The following is a 17734-nucleotide window of genomic DNA, read 5'->3' on the forward strand; positions in this document are numbered from 1 at the left end:
TGTAGCTACATCTTGTACTGCCAGCGTTGTGTCAAGTCACTCCGGTTCACACTGACCGTGGCGTGTGCAGAAAGTTGCCTGTCACTTTTTTCTGTCGAAAACACTGCTAAATTCAAGGCATCAATGTTGTTGATTAAAGTAGTCAAACATTTGTAGTTCTCGATAGCGAACATTATATCTTTCTGAAACAGAGCGGTAGAAAGGACTATCAACATATACTGAGCAACTCACATTATAGATAGAAGCATGCTACATGGCAGACCAATACAAACTCATCTCCTGGCATGTCCAGCCTATCCATTATCTCAGCCAATCATGGCTAGCGGGAAGGTTCCTGACTTTTTCCATGGCTAAACCAACTAGGCTCGTAATTGAACAATTTTATTTGTATTTACGGATGGAATACATGTTTGTTATTAAGGCACATGTTCCAGAAGGCATTTCTGCCGGAAAATGCATTTTGATCAAAATAAATGTTTATGTTCATATGCCTCTACTGTGAAGTAGTTACGTGCGTCATAAGCCTAGTTTCCTGGTAAAGGCTAATTGTCCTGTTCTGCTCTGTGTAGGTCCATGCTGGTGCAGGTGGAGGGAAACCAGACTCTGCTATCTCTTATCCACACCTTCACCATCTGCTTCCTCAGGGAACTGGCAGCCCTGCAGCCTCAGGTATGGAGGCTCCTAAACATAGAAATATAATTAATAGAATTGCCTTGGAACCTCTAGGCAATTTGACTGGTAAAGTCATGGGTCAAAAGTCAAAATGAACGCCAGTCCATCATTGACTTTAATTGGGCTACCCATTCTAGTGGTTCTGTTTCGGTGTTCCTAAGCAGGCAGAACAGTCATAGGTTGCCTAGACTACAACCACGACTATAGGGTGTGTTACCTGAGTATATGAACTCCATCTCAACTCTCAATAACACATCAATCTACATACCACCCCATACTGCACCACCAAGCACACACACACACCCTTATCCCTTATCTTCTACAAATCATGAGATAGAGCTCACCCCTATTTGAACTGTACAGCCAGCCACACCTTTAGGGCCAGCTATAGGGGACCTCCATCCATACGATCTACAGTGTAGTCAGTTCTCTAGGACACACACTCTTTTTGGTCCTCTTTCTGTTCTAGCAGTGGAAAAGCCTTGATGTTTTTTTAAAACATTCATTTGACAGCCTTTAGGTTGGGATGTACAGTTGGGATTTTTAGATGTATTGCATTGTTGTCTTGCTAACTCGACTGGAGGGCTCTGACAATGTTCTGCATTGTATTATAGGTTAACTTTGTCTGTTGCCTCTTACCTGTGTGTGCGCGCGCCTCTTGTTTCAGGAGTGTGTGTCCTTGAAGGCCTTCTTCCCACACACACCCCAGAGCTTACTGGCCCCTCTGCTGACCCATCCTTCAGGTAGGATGCGTGTGGGATCTCTTATGTGTCAATCATTTTACCCTCCGAGTGAATGAATGGCTTTCTGTGTCTCACCAATCAATAACTGTTACTTATAACATCTGTGTAACAGCTACATTAAAATCAGTAAGTGATTAACATTTTTACATTTGAGTAATTTAGCAGACGCTCTTATCCATAGCGACTTACAGGAGAAATTTGGGTTAAGTGCCTTGCTCACGGGCACATTGGCAGATTTGTAACCTTGTCCGCTTGGGGATTCAAACCAGTGACCTTTCGGTTACTGGCCCAACGCTCTTAACCACTAGGCTACATGGTACTTTGAAAAAGGTAGTTACTAATTTTCATTATTCCTCTCCATCATCAATACTCACAAGATCATATCAGTAACTGAGCGTTATCCTTGGTTACCCTTTACTCAATATATCTTGCTTTCATCACAGTAATGTTTAAAGTGATCAAGCTCAATCTCTACTGTGCTTGGATATTGGTCTATTTGTGTAGGGGAATGTTTCATCACAGAATGATACAGTTATCCACATCTGCCAGAGTAGTCTAGGCTATACCTGTATACCTGTATACCTGTATACCTGTATGAGTATGTTGAATGTTCTAGGATGGCAGGTGGCTTAGCGGTTAGGGCCAGTAACCGAGAGGTCTGGTTCGAATACCCGAGCCAACGCGGTGAAAAATCTGTCGATTTGCCCTAGAGCAAGGCACTTAACATAATTTGCTCCAGGGGCACCGACCTACTATGGCTGACCCTCTGAAACAACTAATTTCACCGCAGAACAACTCATTTCACCGCAGAACAACTCATTTCACCGCAGAACAACTCATTTCACCGCAGAACAACTCATTTCACCGCAGAACAACTCATTTCACCGCAGAACAACTCATTTCACCGCAGAACAACTCATTTCACCGCAGAACAACTCATTTCACTGCACCTATCCATTTTTTTCTGAGGTATGTTAAAGTGTGTTGCCAAACCCAAGTACCCCGCAGGCATGGCTTATTGACATCTAGCAGTGCCGTTTAGGAACATGCTGGCTACCAGCCAACACTCAAAGTTAATCATTACACACTGTGTGTGCGTGCCTGCCTGCCTGCTTGTGTGAGTGATTGAGTATTTGCGTGCGACCAATTGACACCAATGCAAGGTTTGCGTTATGCATCCCTCTCGTCTCCTTCCCCCGCCCCCAGAAATGGCCCAGGAGGCGTGGCCAGAACACCTGGCCTGGATCACTGCATCACTACAGAGACTCACTGAGGAAGAGGAGGAAGAGGAAGGCAACAGGTGAGAGGGGAATACCTTGGGCTTTTCATTAGTCAGGCACAGAGTGCTGACGTTGGTTCAGTCAGTCTCGCAATAAATATGAACAGTTATAAATATGTAATAGACTGTACAACTTCAAACTTAATTTTTCAAGTTGGTTATGATCTGTGTGTCTGAGCTATGTCTCTTCAGATCCAATGATGCGGTTCCCAGCATCACCTCACCTCCATTTTCTCTCTCCGCTGCTGCTTAACATGATATTTTCCCCCATATACAGTTGAAGTCGGAAGTTTACATACACCTTAGCCAAATACATTTAAACTCAGCTTTTCACAATTCCTGACATTTAATCCTAGTAAAAATGCCCTGTCTTAAGTCAGTTAGGATCACCACTTTATTTTAAGAATGTGAAATGTCAGATTAATAGTAGAGACAATGATTTATTTCAGCTTTTATTTCTTTCATCACATCCCCATTGGGTCAGAAGTTTACATACACTCAATTAGTATTTGGTAGCATTGCCTTTAAATTGTTTAACTTGGGTCAAACGTTTCGGGTAGCCTTCCATAAGCTTCCCACAATACGTTGGGTGAATTTGGGCCCATTCCTCCTGACAGAGCTAATGTAAGTCTGGTTTGTGGGCCTCCTTGCTCGCACACGCTTTTTCAGTTCTGCCCCCAAATGTTCTATAGGATTGAGGTCAGGGCTTTGTGATGGCCACTCCAATACCTTGACTTTGTTGTCCTTAAGCCATTTTGCCACAACTTTGGAAGTATCCTTGAGGTCATTGTCCATTTGGAGACCCATTTGCGACCAAGCTTTAACTTCCTGACTGATGTCTTGAGATGCTGCTACAATATATTCACATCATTTTCCTCCTCATGATGCCATCTATTTTGTGAAGTGCACCAGTCCCTCCTGCAGCAAAGCACTCCCACAACATGATGCTGCCACCCCTGTGCTTTATGGTTGGGATGATGTTCTTTGGCTTGCAAGACTCCCCCTTTTTCCTCCAAACATAACGATGGTCATTACAGTTCTATTTTTGTTTCATCAGACCAGAGGACATTTCTCCAAAAAGTATGATCTTTGTCCCCATGTGCAGTTGTTAACTGTAGTCTGGCTTTTTTTATGGCGGTTTTGGAGCAGTGGCTTCTTCCTTGCTGAGTGGCCTTTCGGGTTGTGTCGATATAGGACTTGTTTTACTGTGGATATAGATACTTTTGTACCGGTTTCCTCCAGCATCTTCACAAGGTCCTTTGCTGTAGAGATCTAGGAGACAGAACGCGTCTCCTTCCTGAGTGTTATGACGGCTGCGTGGTCCCATGGGGTTTTATACTTGCGTACTATTGTTTGTACAGATGAACGTGGTACCTGGCATTTGGAAATTGCTCCCAAGGATGACTTGTGGAGATCTACAATTGTTTTTCTGAGGTCTTGGCTGATTTATTTAGATTTTCCCATGATGTCAAGCAAAGAGGCACTGAGTTTGAAGGCAGGCATTGAAATACATTCACAGGTACACCTCCAATTGACTCAAATGATGTCAATTAGCCTGTCAGAAGCTTCTAAAGCCATGAGATCATTTTCTGGAATTTTCCAAGCTGTTTAAAGGCACAGTCAACTTAGTGTATGTAAACTTCTGAATTGGAATTTTGATACAGTGAATTAAAAGTGAAATAATCTGTCTGTAAAAAATGATTTGTGTCACGCACAAAGCAGATGTCCTAACCGACTTGCCAAAACTATATTTTGTTAACAAGAAATTTGTGGAGTGGTGGAAAAATGAGTTTTAATGACTCCGACTTCTACTGTATCATATTGTTATATCGCTTGTGTTATCCCCTGAATCAGAACACACTACTCACTCCTGATTCCACCAACATATTAAAGCTTCTTAGCTAGAGAGCAGAGGGGGAAGATTGTAGTGAATGAGAGAGAGAGTGGTAGAAATCAATAGCAGAGAGGGGGGGGGGGGGGGGGGGGGGGAGTGAGAGAGAGAGGGAGCAATCGTGGCTCCAGCTGCGGCTTTTAACTTGGCCCATTATCTTGACCGCTCTATTCTGGAACGCCATACCAAATTCCCAACCGTTCCCAGCCAGTGATCCCCCTTCATTATCTCATCGTCTTACTCTCTTACTAATCTTCTTCCCTATCTTTCTCTGTCCTCTTCCACTCTCCTTGCATGTTCTAGAACACGCCCTTCATCTTCCCGTCATCTCTCAGATGATGATTGGGTGCTAGGTTAATTCCCTGTGTGTGTGTTGTCCTCCAGGGGTCAGTGTGGAGTGTTTGAGGCCTGGTTCCTGCTGGTGCAGTGTGCTGACTGGTTGGAGGTAGCCAACCAACTACTGGTCTCAGCCAGACCTCAGGACTGTGGCCCCTTGCTGTGGCTCCTCACCTTCTATCACCACCCGACCAACAGGGGGCACCACCGGACACAGCAGCTGGTATGTACGTACTGGCTGGCTGGATGGAAAGGGTTCCTTCCTAATAGGTTGCAGCCCCTCCCCTTCTGCCCTCAGAACAGCCTTAATTTGCTGGGCATGGACTATACAAGGTGTTGAAAGCATTCCACAGGGATGCCGGGCCATGTTGACTCCACAGTTGTGTCAAGTTGGATGGATGTCCTTTGGGTGGTGGACTATTCTTAATACACACAGGAAAAACTCTTTGCAATTCTTGACACAAACCGGTGCGCCTGGCACCTACTGCCATACCCCGTTCAAAGGCACTTTAAATCTTTTGCCTTCTCTCAATTGTCTTAATGCTTAAAAATATATATTTTTTACCTACCTCCTCCCCTTTCATCTACACTGATTTGAAGTGGATTAAACAAGTGACATCAATAAGGTATCATATCTTTCACCTGGTCAGTCTATGTCATGGAAATGTTTTGTTTAGATTTCGTTGTCCTTACTGACCTGTCATGGCTGGTCTCAGAATAGCTTGGCCAATAGATAGATGAATAATGGACTGAGGGATGAATAATAGATTTGCTTCTCCGGGTTAGAAGGCGAGAGGAAGGGAAAAAGACATGGAGAAAGGGAGACGGGTGAGGGAGGCTGATCTGGTATTGATCCCACTCGGAGTGCGTCTGCCTGGCTATTCCTGGGTTTCATCTCTCCTGTGTCTCCTGGATGTCTCCTCTCTACCCTGAGGGGCCTACACACACTGTGGTCAGAGAGAAGTTGCGGTCTATAGAGGGCATAAACTTTGGTTGACTCTGAAGACATTCTTTTGCGCCTATCCGTCCGGCCGTTGTCGTGGAAAACGACTACATTTGGAAACGACAGGCTTCCAGCTGAAGCTAGTTTCCTCCCGTTCCTTCTTTCTGTTTCCAGGTGGCGGCCAGAGAAGTCTGGGATCACCTGAGGTCACTCTTCCTGCTCTCGGCTCCTCCCCTTCCTGCTGACCGACTGCAGTCATTGGCCGAGCTGATGTCAGCCGTCCCCCAGCAGCCGTCCCTGGACTCGCTATTGGTCGTCAGCCTCCTGGGCAACTTTGCAGTTTTCTCCCACAACCCCCTGAGTGGTGCCAGGGAGATACTCCGCATGGTGAGCTCACAACTTTACCCCTCTTGATGCACGCACACGCAAAACCACACACACAAGGCTGGGCGATATGGCGTAAAAATCATGTCTTGATTTTTTTCAAACTCATGGGCAATTGACGATATACACTGTGTGTACAAAACATGAAGAACTTCCTAATATTGAGTTGCACCCCTCTTTTGTCCTCAGAACAGACTCAATATGTCAGTGCTTCCCACAGTTGTGTCAAGTTGACTGGATGTCCTTGATACACATGGGAAACTGTGGAGGGTTAAAAACCCAGCAGCGGTGCAGTTCTTCACACAAACGGGTGCACCCGGGACCTACTACCTACTTGCCCATTCACCCTCTGAATAGCACACATACAACAATCAATCTCAGTCATCTAAGGCTTAAAAATCCTTATTTAAGCTGTCTCTCCCCTTCATCTACACTGATTTAAAGTGGATTTAACAAGTAACATCAATAAGGGATCGTAGCTTTCACCTCGGTTCACCTGGTCAGTCTGTGTCATGGAAAGAGCAGGTGCTCTTCATGTTTTTGTACACTCAGTGTATATCTAAATATTTTTAAACGGTTTTCTCTAAATAAGCATGGTTTCATAATTAAAGGTCGAGACCTTGCTTTTCAAACAGTCCGGAGTAACAGAACAAATCCAGGGCTTGTAAAGTTATACCTAGGCTAAATATAAAGCCTTCCACAACCATAAGATCCACTAATAATTTCATCAAAATAGTTTAACCTGCTTTTTTTGGAATAATTACTGATCTGACTTTCAAGTCTTGTCTATAAAAAATGCCTTTTTTGTAACAAATGTAACCAGAACCTTGCACATCCGCTAATAATGACCAACTTCTTCTAGCAGGAATCACAGAAAATGAACACAGGTCTCATAAACCATCTCTGAAGCACAAGCCCACGTGCTAGGGAGTGGCCAGCTAATCTTTAGAAGTCTCGCCAACTTGGATCTATTTGCTTGCTAACAAGGTAGAACAGTTGAACTGTTACGAATACACCCTCCTGTCCGTCTCCAACTGTTTGAACAACATGGCCTGTTCACTTTGTTAAGATGTTGAACTCCAGTGGTCTACCTGGATTAGATGCTTATATCTCCGAATGAGAACGAGTTACCAATTTCTTTTTATGCTCATTGCACATTTATAAAACACGGACTACACAGCTTGCACATAAGTGTGTAGCTAAAAAGCTGCTCGCGGTACCTCAATGCCACATGCGACAAACCGAGCATTCATTTTCCACAATCACGTTCATTGATACTCCCGTTTTAGTAGGGTCTGCTCTGTAAAGGGTACCGTTAGAAGGGGAATCGACCGTTTCTGTTGGACCAAACCTCAGAAGCAAATAGTGTGTGTGTGTGTGTGTGACAGACAGACAGACAGAGCAAAGAACCTGCTTTTTCTCTCCATCCCTCTCTGCTCATGATGGCGTCACTGTTATGTGAACACAATTGTCTGGCTCTAATACCTGTGTATATCGTGTGTGGTGTGTGTTCCAGGTGGTGCAGCGGTCAGGGCTGGTCCGTGAGGCAGTGTGTGTTCTCGACATGGTTGAGCTCCGACTAAACAGAGAGAGAGCCTCCTCCAGCCTCACTGACAGAGTTACGCTCAGGACCAGGGCTCTTCGGGGCACACTCACACACATGGCACAGCACGACACACACACACATGGTACAACATGACACAGACACACAGCCACTATGGCAGCGATGGGATACACACACAGCCGTGCCAGGCTGTTCAACCAACCCGGTCGCTATGACACTGACAGGATACACACAAACAGATGCTACAGATACGACAGTGGGAGGACATACAGTCACAACTAGACACACAGACGTATCAGGACACACTCTTAGCCGTGCAAGAGCAACAAGTCATAAAACGTGCCCTAACCTTTCCACTCATATTATTGCCTCAGAACACATTCCTCTCATTACACACACATGGGGAAACGTCCGTTGATTTGAAGAAGGGAAATGACATGCAACAGCACCTGATATGGACACTGTCTTTCTCTACAGAATGCCTCTACACCAACTATACTGCATTGTATGGTACAAACCTATACTAAAGAAATGTGACGTCAAGTCTCATTATAAATATGGAAATATTTCTAATTAGTTAATTATTAATCAAAGTAATGGTCTATAACCTGGTATGAGTCATGTTTTTTTTTATTCTGTATATTAGCTGACTCACATGTAGGACAAAACAATAAACAGTACCAGTCAAAAGTTTGGACACACCTACTCATTCAAGGGTTTTTATTTTTAAACTGTTCTACATTGTAGAATAATAGTGAAGACATCAACACTATGAAATAACAGACATGGAATCATGTAGTACCCAAAAAAGTGTTATACAAATCGAAATATGTTTTTTATTTGAGATTCTTCAAAATAGCCACCCTCTGCCTTGATGACAGCTTTGCACACCCATGGCATTCTCTTAACCAGCTTCACCTGGTTATGTGGCACTGATATTAATCAGAAACATTTATTCTAGTGTAAATAGGATAATTTTGGCCATCAAGTCAGTCTCGTCCAAAACTGAGATTTGCTAGATAATTAGGAAAAAATGGTATGTCACAGAAATATCGTAAGAATTTTCCTTGGGTTCATTTTAATCCTGCCTACAGCTGGCGGCACCGAAGTTATCATCAATTTGGGACTCTAATGCCCATGTGATTCTAATGCCCATGGTCAGTTGGGTTTGACATTCGACATCCCTATGGGACTAGTTAGAGACCATCAATAAATTACAAAATGTACATGGGACAATATTTTCAAATGTCAATAGCTCCAAATGTAAATGACCTCAAACAACTATACATTGCAGAAATTCATAAATATTGAAAGTATCTAATGAGACAACTAAAATATGTGCAATATAGGGTATGTGACCGACCGCTTCGATTTGGTCTTACACTATATATACAAAAGTATGTGGAAAGACCTTCCAATGAGTCGATTCAGCTATTTCAGCCACACCCATTGCTGACAGGTATATAAAATTGAGCACACAGCCATGCAATCTCCATAGCTAAAATTGGTTTGGGCTAGACCCCTTTGTTCCAGTGAAGGTCAATCTTAACACTACAGCATAAAATGACGTTCTAGATTATTCTGTGCTTCCAACTTTGTGGAAACAGTTTGGGGAAGGCCCTTTCCTGTTTCAGCATGACAATGCCCCCGTGCACAAAGCGAGGTTCATACAGAAATGTTTTTTTGAGATTGGTGTGGAAGAACTTGACTGACCTGCACAGAGCCCTGACCTCAACCCCCATCAAACACCTTTGGGAGGAATTGAAAAGCTGACTGCGAGCCAGGCCTAGCATCAGTGCTTGACCTCAGTGTTCCAACATCTATTGGAAAGCCTTCCGAGCTGAGTGGAGGATGTTATAGAAGCAAAGGGGGGACCAACTCCATATTAATGCCCATGATTTTGTAATGAGATGTTCGACGAACTGGTGTCCACATACTTTTGGTCATGTAGTGTATGTAGCAAAATTTGAAATGTTTTTCAAATTCAAATGTCAATTTTTATTTTATTTTTTACATTGGATAAAAGTAGAGACTCAGAGCTACAAATGGTATATCATACGCTGCAATTGAGGAACAATGGGAAAGTAATTATGCTTTGACATTTGAAAAAACTTGTAACCCCACTTTTGAGAAAATAGCCTTTCAATGTTTTGGTACACCTTCTGGAGAGCTCTTTTTTGTATACACTTATTGAGCATTGTTCAGACCCTCTTAAGCCCCACCCATCTCTTAGTGGATTCACATGTTAGGCCATGTGCTAAACCGAGTGAGTAAGGTAGTGTGGTAAACAACCAAAGATTTCAAGACTTAAAAGTGGTAAAAGTATTAGCCTACAATAAGGAAAGGTAAAAATCCATTTTATCGTCCTTGGCCTATATCCTAATCTGACTTTAGTGCAGGTAATGTTCTTCACATGACCTTCTCTGGTAAAAACACTAGATCAAATCAAATTGATGTTTATTTATCACATGCACAGGATACAAAGGTGTAAACGGTACAGTGAAATGTTTACTTACATATTTGATTAGTAGCAATATCAAAAAACAAAGTGTCCAGATAAAAATATTTGATCATTATCAGCTGCTTACCCAGACACACTACATTGGATTTAAATTTTACCTTTATTTTACTAAGTCAGTTAAGAACAAATTCTTATTTTCAATGATGGCCTAGGAACAGCGGGTTAACTGCCTGTTCAGGGGCAGAACGACAGATTTGTACCTTGTCAGCTCAGGGATTCGAACTTGCAACCTTTCGGTTACTAGTCCAATGCTCTAACCACTAGGCTACCCTGCCGGTCATGCTATAACCACTCCCCAGCCGCATCCAGCTAAGTGAATGGGTCACTATTGTCTAGACATGTTCATGAAATACAGTAGATGGCCGTAATCACCCCCAGATACAACTGGCTAACTTGATGGGCCGTGTAATGTAGCTAGCTTGCAAAAAAAAAAAGAACCATAATCCCAACCCAAACTACTAGCAATACAAACTGATTGTCATAGCTGTAGTATGAATCTGCAGGTGGCTTCCAGACACAAGACCTGGTTAGACTGTTTCAAGTTATCTAGAAGGGTGAGTGACTAGCTGTACTGTTTTTTTTTTGCAGAATGAATGTACAAACGATCCCACGTTCAAACACACAAGAGACACTCACATCAAAGCACACCTCCAAGACCCAAATCTCCACATCAAAGGACACCTCCAAGACCCAAATCTCATTCTGTCGCATTTCCTAATGAGGAGAATTGAAACTGAGGCTAAATTAGAAAGTTCAGTAAAGAGGCATTTTTATATTTATACAAATGCCATTAGAATAGTCTTTCTTTTCGATTCCTATATTTTTGAGAATTCTGGAGAACATAACTATGGGCGTACCAAATGACACCATATTCCCATTATAGTTTACTACTTTTGCCCAAAGTCAAAGGGCTAATAGGGCACTGGTCAAAAGTAGTGCACTATATAGGAAATAGGGTGCCATTTTTGGACGCAGGCCTATCTACACATCACCTATTACTATTAGTATGTACAGTACAGTGCTTTAACTTCATTGATCATGCAGGAAAGAAAACAGGTTGGCGTTTGGTCTTCCTGTCTGGAGGGGAAGTAGTGAGAGCATTACTTTCTCAGTGTTTCCTCTCCCTTCCATGTCCCAAGGCGGGCAGCTGGGCAGCCTACAAAAGAGAACAGTGGGAGAAAAGAGAGCTGCTATGAGAACAGACAATAACAGCTGGTGTACAGTTCCTAATACAGTCATGGGAGTATTTTGCTTCCCAAATGAAACCCTTTTCCCTGTATAGTGCACTTCTTGTGACTAGGACCCATAGGCATAGCACATTTCAGTGCATTCCGAAACTATTCACTTTTTTACACATAACAAAATGTTACAGCCTTATTCTAAAATTGATTGAATCATTTCCCCCCTCATCAATCTACCCCATAATGACAAAGCAAAATGGCAACAACAAAAAATGCTGATGTAAATATCACATTTACATAAGTATTCAGACCCTTTACTCAGTACTTTGTTGAAGTAGTGATTATAGCCTCGACTCTTCTTGGGCATGACGCTACAAGCATGGCAGACCTGTATTTGGGGAGATTCTCCCATTCTTCTCTGCAGATCCTCAATCTCTGTCAAGTTGGATGGGGAGAGTCACTGTACAGCTATTTTCAGGTCTCTCCAGAGATGTTCGATCTCCAAAGAGTTCAATCTTGGTTTCATCAAGTCAGAGAATCTTGCCTTTTACCTAGTAGTGGCTTCTGTCTGGCCACTCTACCATGAAGGCCTGATTAGTGGAGTGCTGCAACGATAGGAGAACCTTCCAGAAGGACAACCATCAAAGAGAAACGACAGAGTGACCATCGGGTTCTTGGTCACCTACCTGACCAAGTCACTTTCTCCCCCGATTGCTCAGTTTGGCCTAGGGCCAGCTCTAGGAAGAGTCTTGGTGGTTCCAAACTTCTTTAATTTAAGAATGATGGAGGCCACTGTGTCTCTGGGGACCTTCAATGCTGCAGACATTTTTTTGGCATATCTAAAAACCTGTTTTTGCTTTGTGTGTTTTGCACTGTATGTAGGGAATGTGCTCTGGTCAAAAGTAATGTACTAAATAGAGAATAGGGTGCCATTTGGTATGCGTCCGAGGAGGGTATCAGTCATGTGTGTTGTCGTTGCGTAGCTCTTCAGGGCTGGAGGATGATGCCGATGGCTGCCTGTCTGGTCGTGTGTTGGTATGGGCTGGACTCCTGTTCCTGCTGAACTGAGCCAGTCATTCAGTAGTACTGTTATCAGCTCAGTAGGCACAGGAGGCACAGTCCTAGACTAGTCCTCGCTCTCTTCTTCAACATTTTGGAATTAAATGTTGCCTTTGGTCTTTGTTGCTGAGACACGCCCGCATCTCGGGGAGGCAAGCCTCTTTCACAGTCTTCCAATATGAATTGAGGGCCTATATTCAACCACAATGCAACAGTAACTTCTCACTGAAAGCGGTTAAGTAAGAACAGGTGGCTGTAATTCTAACATGGCTCTGATTTCTCAGAGTTCCATTCATGCATTCAGCTCCATATTAAAACACCAATAGCAAGTCAGAGGTGCTGGAGCCAAGCTGGGAAAACAGTTAGTCCTACGCCAGGAATATGGCACCTCACAGTAAGCTTATAAAAATAGAAAACGTGAGGTTTACGTAGGATATTAAAGTTAACAAATTCAGGTTTTATTCTGGCATTAGAGTGAAAATGTCCTCTATACATTTTCATCGTGCTTTGATGTGCAAGCCCATTTCCCTTCCATTAGGGTATAATAAATCAGGCTTTAGATATCGTCTCCAATGGTAATTCCTCTCTTTTAGAAGCCTTTGATAGTCATTACTCTTGTAACGGGCCCTAAATATAGCATTTTCCAGTCAGGCTCCACATGGACCTAATTTCTAATTCACACATCTGTCCTCGCTTACAGCGGCCATTTTGTTAGAGAAAGAAAAGACCATAGGGCTATACCAGCTCTCCTACCGCTTCCCACCCCGCCACCGACCACACCACAATTACCTTTCCAGTCCAGTATGTTCATTCTGACCCATTGGTCGGGATACAATCAAAAGTGCGTTACAAAGCAGCACAAAGCATTGGCCATTTGAAGGCAATTTTCCTGACATTCTGCTGATGTCAGCTCAAGCTTAATCACCATTTTCAAATTATTTTTTAAAGTAAAGTGCAATGCTCTTGGCGGGCAAGGCTCCTTTGATTGACTCCGGGGCCGTTGATTAGTTACGGTCTGAGCTTGTTCAACAGTTCAACGTCCAAATATTTATTTCCGATTCCATACGCTCAAAGAAGAGATGGCGTTGAGCGATCAGGTAGTTCTTATAGCAAAGATCCACCACAGATACTGCTGTACCGAATTGGACTTGAATATATTTGTTAGTGCTGCTGGAGTTTGAAAATAAGAGGACGACGAGGAAGGTAAGGAAGTGGAAGAAGACGGTCCTCCAGGGCCCATTGTCAAAGTGGCTCACTGAGCAGCAGCATTAGCAATGCCTGTCTTTCTCATTTTCATTAGCACTGTCTCCTGTGTCCCACATCCCTCCCCATCACCATCAGTCCACCCAGAGAGAGAAAGAGAGAGAGAGAGAGAGCAAGCTCACAGACAATGAAGGAGAGAGAAAAGAGAAAGAGAGGATGACGAGAGAAACTGAGAAAAGGGAGGGGAGAGAGAATAGAGAGAGGGTGACGAGAGCGACGGAGACTGAATGGGCAGGAGAGCATAACGCTGGGCTTATTAGTAACTGCAGCACATCAAACTTAGGAGACTCAAATGTTGAATTCCCACGGAGCACACTCACTCACTACTGAATCCCGACTGTACATCTCCACTCCAGCGTAGGGTATCTTCAGACATGCAGAGACAGGAGACAGGAATTTCTCTTGCATGCAAAAGTGTTCATATGGTTTACACATTGGGGGAAGAGGGAAATGGTGTCAACTTATCCTCTCATTCCACCTCTCTCCATTGTTCTCTCTTTGTCTGATTCGGTGCGTCATTCTCTCCTTAGGTGCAGAACTTAGCCACTGTGAACAAAGGAGATCAATCACTGTTCACCAATCAGCTAAGCTCTGTACCTGGTGGGAGGGTGGTCACTGCCTGACTGATAGACACAGACACACCATGCACAGGGCTGCACATGGACACCCACATAGACGCACATAATCCAAAAGTTTGCCCCTCCCCCCTACATGGGGCCTCTCATCATCACCCACACAAACACACCCTGTCAGATCATCATGTCTTATTTGACGTTATTATTGCAAGCGGCTGAGCGGTGGAGCCTCCGGTTGTCATAGCAGCTGGCAGGGTCTGGCTTGGGTGGTAATCCCTGGCAATGTGATTTTATCTTAAGTCACAAATCAGCACGCCAGGAACCCTCCCAAAGCAGACATGAAAGACCAGGATACTCTCTCTTTCTTTTCCTCTCTCTTCGTCTCTTTCTCCCATTCTCTCTCTTTTCTTCTCTTTATCCCTAGCTCAGTTGTGCCAGGAACCCGCAGAATCCTGACATTAAAGGCGAGACCTGTCAATCCTCGCTCTCCCTTTCTCTCACACCGTCTCTCCCTTTCTCTCACACAGTCTCTCCCTTTTCCCCTCCAGCGTCATCACAACAGTAACCATTGCAGCCTAGACATGAAAGGCCAAACCTGTGGCGTTCTCTCTCACTCTCCCTCTCCTATCCCCCTCTACCATTCGCTATGCTCCGCTACACCGGCGATATGCCCCTCAGTAAGCGGATCAGGAGGGATTCCACAGGCATGTACAGGGCGAAGAGAAGGAGAGAGAGAGAGAGAGAGAGAGGGGGGGTGAGAAAGAAGGAAAGCTTGGACTGGCCGTCTTGTTATTGACGTATAGGGAGACATGTTATTGTGGACAGTGACGGTGAGCCACTGTGACAGGAGGCTGACGGACTGTGGCCTCAGCAGAGTGTGCGTTTCGTGCGTGCGTGTAAAGTGATTTGTCAGAGTAGACAGACAGAGCGCTCGCCTGGAAAACCTTTCTCCTCCCCTCTGCACACACATAAAGCTGTCCTCTGTGTTTGTGTGGATGAAAGCACCCTTCCAGTCTTGCTCTTGCTTGGCCACGGCCTGATAAAGGATGTATCTATCTGTGTGGTGAGGCCTGTATGTCTCTCTACTTGATCTGGACAAGTATTTCGCAGCACCTCCGAAAACAACTGCCTTCTCACATATACAGTGAATTTGGAAAGTATTCAGACCCCTTGACTTTTTCCACATTTTGTTACGTTACAGCCTTATTCTAAAATCGATCAAATCGTTTTTTCCCTCACCAATCTACACACAATACCCCATAATGACAAAGCAAAAACAGGTTTTAAGATTATATATATATATATATATATTTGTTTTTACAAATAAAAACAGAAATACCTTATTTACATAAGTATTCAGACCCTTTGCCGTAAGACTCCAAATTGAAATCAGGTGCATCCTGTTTCCATTTTTTCATCCTTGAGATGTTTCTACAACTTGATTGGAGTCCACCTGTGGTAAATTCAATTGATTGGACATGACTTGGAAGTGGGCTAGGTAGCCTGAATGGCCCGTGCTTTCTTAGGACAAGTTCTCGTGTTCCTGCTCTACTCCTTTAAAGAGACCCGTCCTCACTCCTTCTCCCTCTTGGTCTGAATCATAAATCTCTCTTCTATTCTCCTCGTTGGGAGGGACGAAACAAATAAGACCCTTGTTGTTATGAGAAGCCGGACACCACCTTCCCTCCCAGTGGGTGACAGTGCAGTTACAAACACACACACACGCACACAGAGGAATTTCAGGGTAAACACAGTAAAAAGCTGCACAGGGCTAACCGGAGACACAGTCCTCTCTCTCTCTCCTTCTCTACTGTCTGTTTGTTTGAGGAACACATTCCCAAATTCCTGCCCTGACAAACACATCCTGACGGCGCTCCTGAGAAACCACAGAAAAGGCAGAGTTCTGAGCTCTCTCTCTCTCTCACACACACACACACACACACACACACACACACACACACACACACACACACACACACACACACACACACACACACAGAGAGAGAGCTCAAGGAGGAATGTGTGAGAGAGGTGGCCAAGTCACTACACCCAGAAACAAAGAGTCCTTTTACAGTAGCACTCCGAAACAAGACCCATTACACACATCTAAACGTGGCAGAGGAGCTAGAGAAAACATAGCACTGAAGAGGAAGTATATGTCTGCCCACTATCTACCATACTGAGGCTAGAGATAATAGAAAATAGTTTCAGAACAATATGATCCCACTTTAACCAGGGCATAATCAACAAGGGACCATGATCACTTTTAACATAATAATGTTCAGAAACAAATGGTACCTATAATTTTGAGACGGCACAGCTGGGTGGGTCCGTACCTTTTGTGTGCCCCCTCATAGGACCATCTCCTCTACCACTCTGCGAGCTGATTGGTCCATTTCGTTCTGGACCAATGAGAGGCAGCGCCTGGCCAGGGCCTGTTGTCTAGGGTCCTCTTGAATCATCAGCTCCCCGTACAGATAAACACCCATGGCCTGGAGAGACAACACACACAAATACAATCAGCCTAACATACAGATACACACCCACAACATGCTTTTGCACAAGAGTCTGTGTTGTGTGAGAGAGAGAGGCAGCGTGTGTGTGAGTGTTACCTGGTCGTGTATAAGGAAGTGCTCCACATCTCCATAAGCCTGAGCGTATTTGTGTTTGATCACTAGCTCACACCAGCGATGCCTCACCTGGAACACACATATTGGAAGAGCTCATGATAGGAGACATACAAAACATTTTAGACCAGCAAGCTCTCCCTCTCTCTCACACACTCACTCTCTCTGTATGTGTGTGTGCGTGTGTAGGATGGTGCCTGGCCTTTCTCCCAGAGGATCAATGGGAGCTCTGTTACCACGGTGACCGGAGAGATCAGAGACTGGCTCTGTCCCCGCCTCCATCCCATCATCCCTCCTCATGTTTTTGCGTGTGTGTGTTCTAGCCTTACGCTGTTATTCTACTAGCCTCGTGACGGGAGTGATTTGTGATTTAATGCTACGAGGCGATAAATTCACCTAGATGGAAGCAGCAATACTGAGGATTAGTTGTCCTTCTTATGTCTCACTTGAGGATTCACACACCCACACAGATGTATGGACAGACACACACATGCGCACACACTCTGTTTTCCCTTCCACCTGGTGTGGGGGCGTGAGAAGCAGAGCCGGGCAACGCTCCTTTGATAACAGCGTCTCTGAACGCTCCCTTTACCTCTTACAGCCTTCTGAATAAACATGAGCTTCGTAGGCCTCAGATGACCCCTCCCTCTCTCTCTCTCTTATAATATAAACCGGGAATTGATTGAAAGTTCCAGG

General features: G+C 44.2%; 2 protein-coding genes across 12 annotated transcripts in view; one reads left to right on the forward strand and one right to left on the reverse strand.

Moving 5' to 3' along the window:
* The window catches only part of fancc (FA complementation group C), a 36748-nt gene extending 28436 nt beyond the window's left edge, over positions 1-8312 (forward strand). For all 6 annotated transcript variants that reach the window (XM_035786117.2, XM_035786116.2, XM_035786120.2 and 3 more), the window contains 6 exons: positions 570-669; positions 1340-1415; positions 2622-2715; positions 4970-5144; positions 6039-6251; positions 7765-8312. In XM_035786117.2, coding sequence (XP_035642010.1) covers positions 570-669; positions 1340-1415; positions 2622-2715; positions 4970-5144; positions 6039-6251; positions 7765-7947 — 841 coding nt within the window. In that variant the 3' untranslated portion in view covers positions 7948-8312. The remainder of the gene's footprint in view (positions 1-569; positions 670-1339; positions 1416-2621; positions 2716-4969; positions 5145-6038; positions 6252-7764) is intronic.
* A 205-nt stretch (positions 8313-8517) lies between these two features.
* The window catches only part of aopep (aminopeptidase O (putative)), a 113428-nt gene continuing 104211 nt past the window's right edge, over positions 8518-17734 (reverse strand). For 3 of the 6 annotated variants that reach the window (XM_052461788.1, XM_052461789.1, XM_052461787.1), the window contains 3 exons: positions 17024-17110; positions 16748-16903; positions 8518-11489 (listed from right to left, as the gene is read on the reverse strand). In XM_052461788.1, coding sequence (XP_052317748.1) covers positions 16763-16903; positions 17024-17110 — 228 coding nt within the window. In that variant the 3' untranslated portion in view covers positions 8518-11489; positions 16748-16762. Of the gene's footprint in view, positions 11490-16709; positions 16904-17023; positions 17125-17734 lie in introns of those variants that run through there. The other 3 variants (XR_008064077.1, XR_008064078.1, XM_052461791.1) reach the window with 3 other exon arrangements.

This window comes from Oncorhynchus keta, chromosome 14, assembly GCF_023373465.1.
Source record: "Oncorhynchus keta strain PuntledgeMale-10-30-2019 chromosome 14, Oket_V2, whole genome shotgun sequence".
Classification (NCBI taxonomy): domain Eukaryota; kingdom Metazoa; phylum Chordata; class Actinopteri; order Salmoniformes; family Salmonidae; genus Oncorhynchus; species Oncorhynchus keta.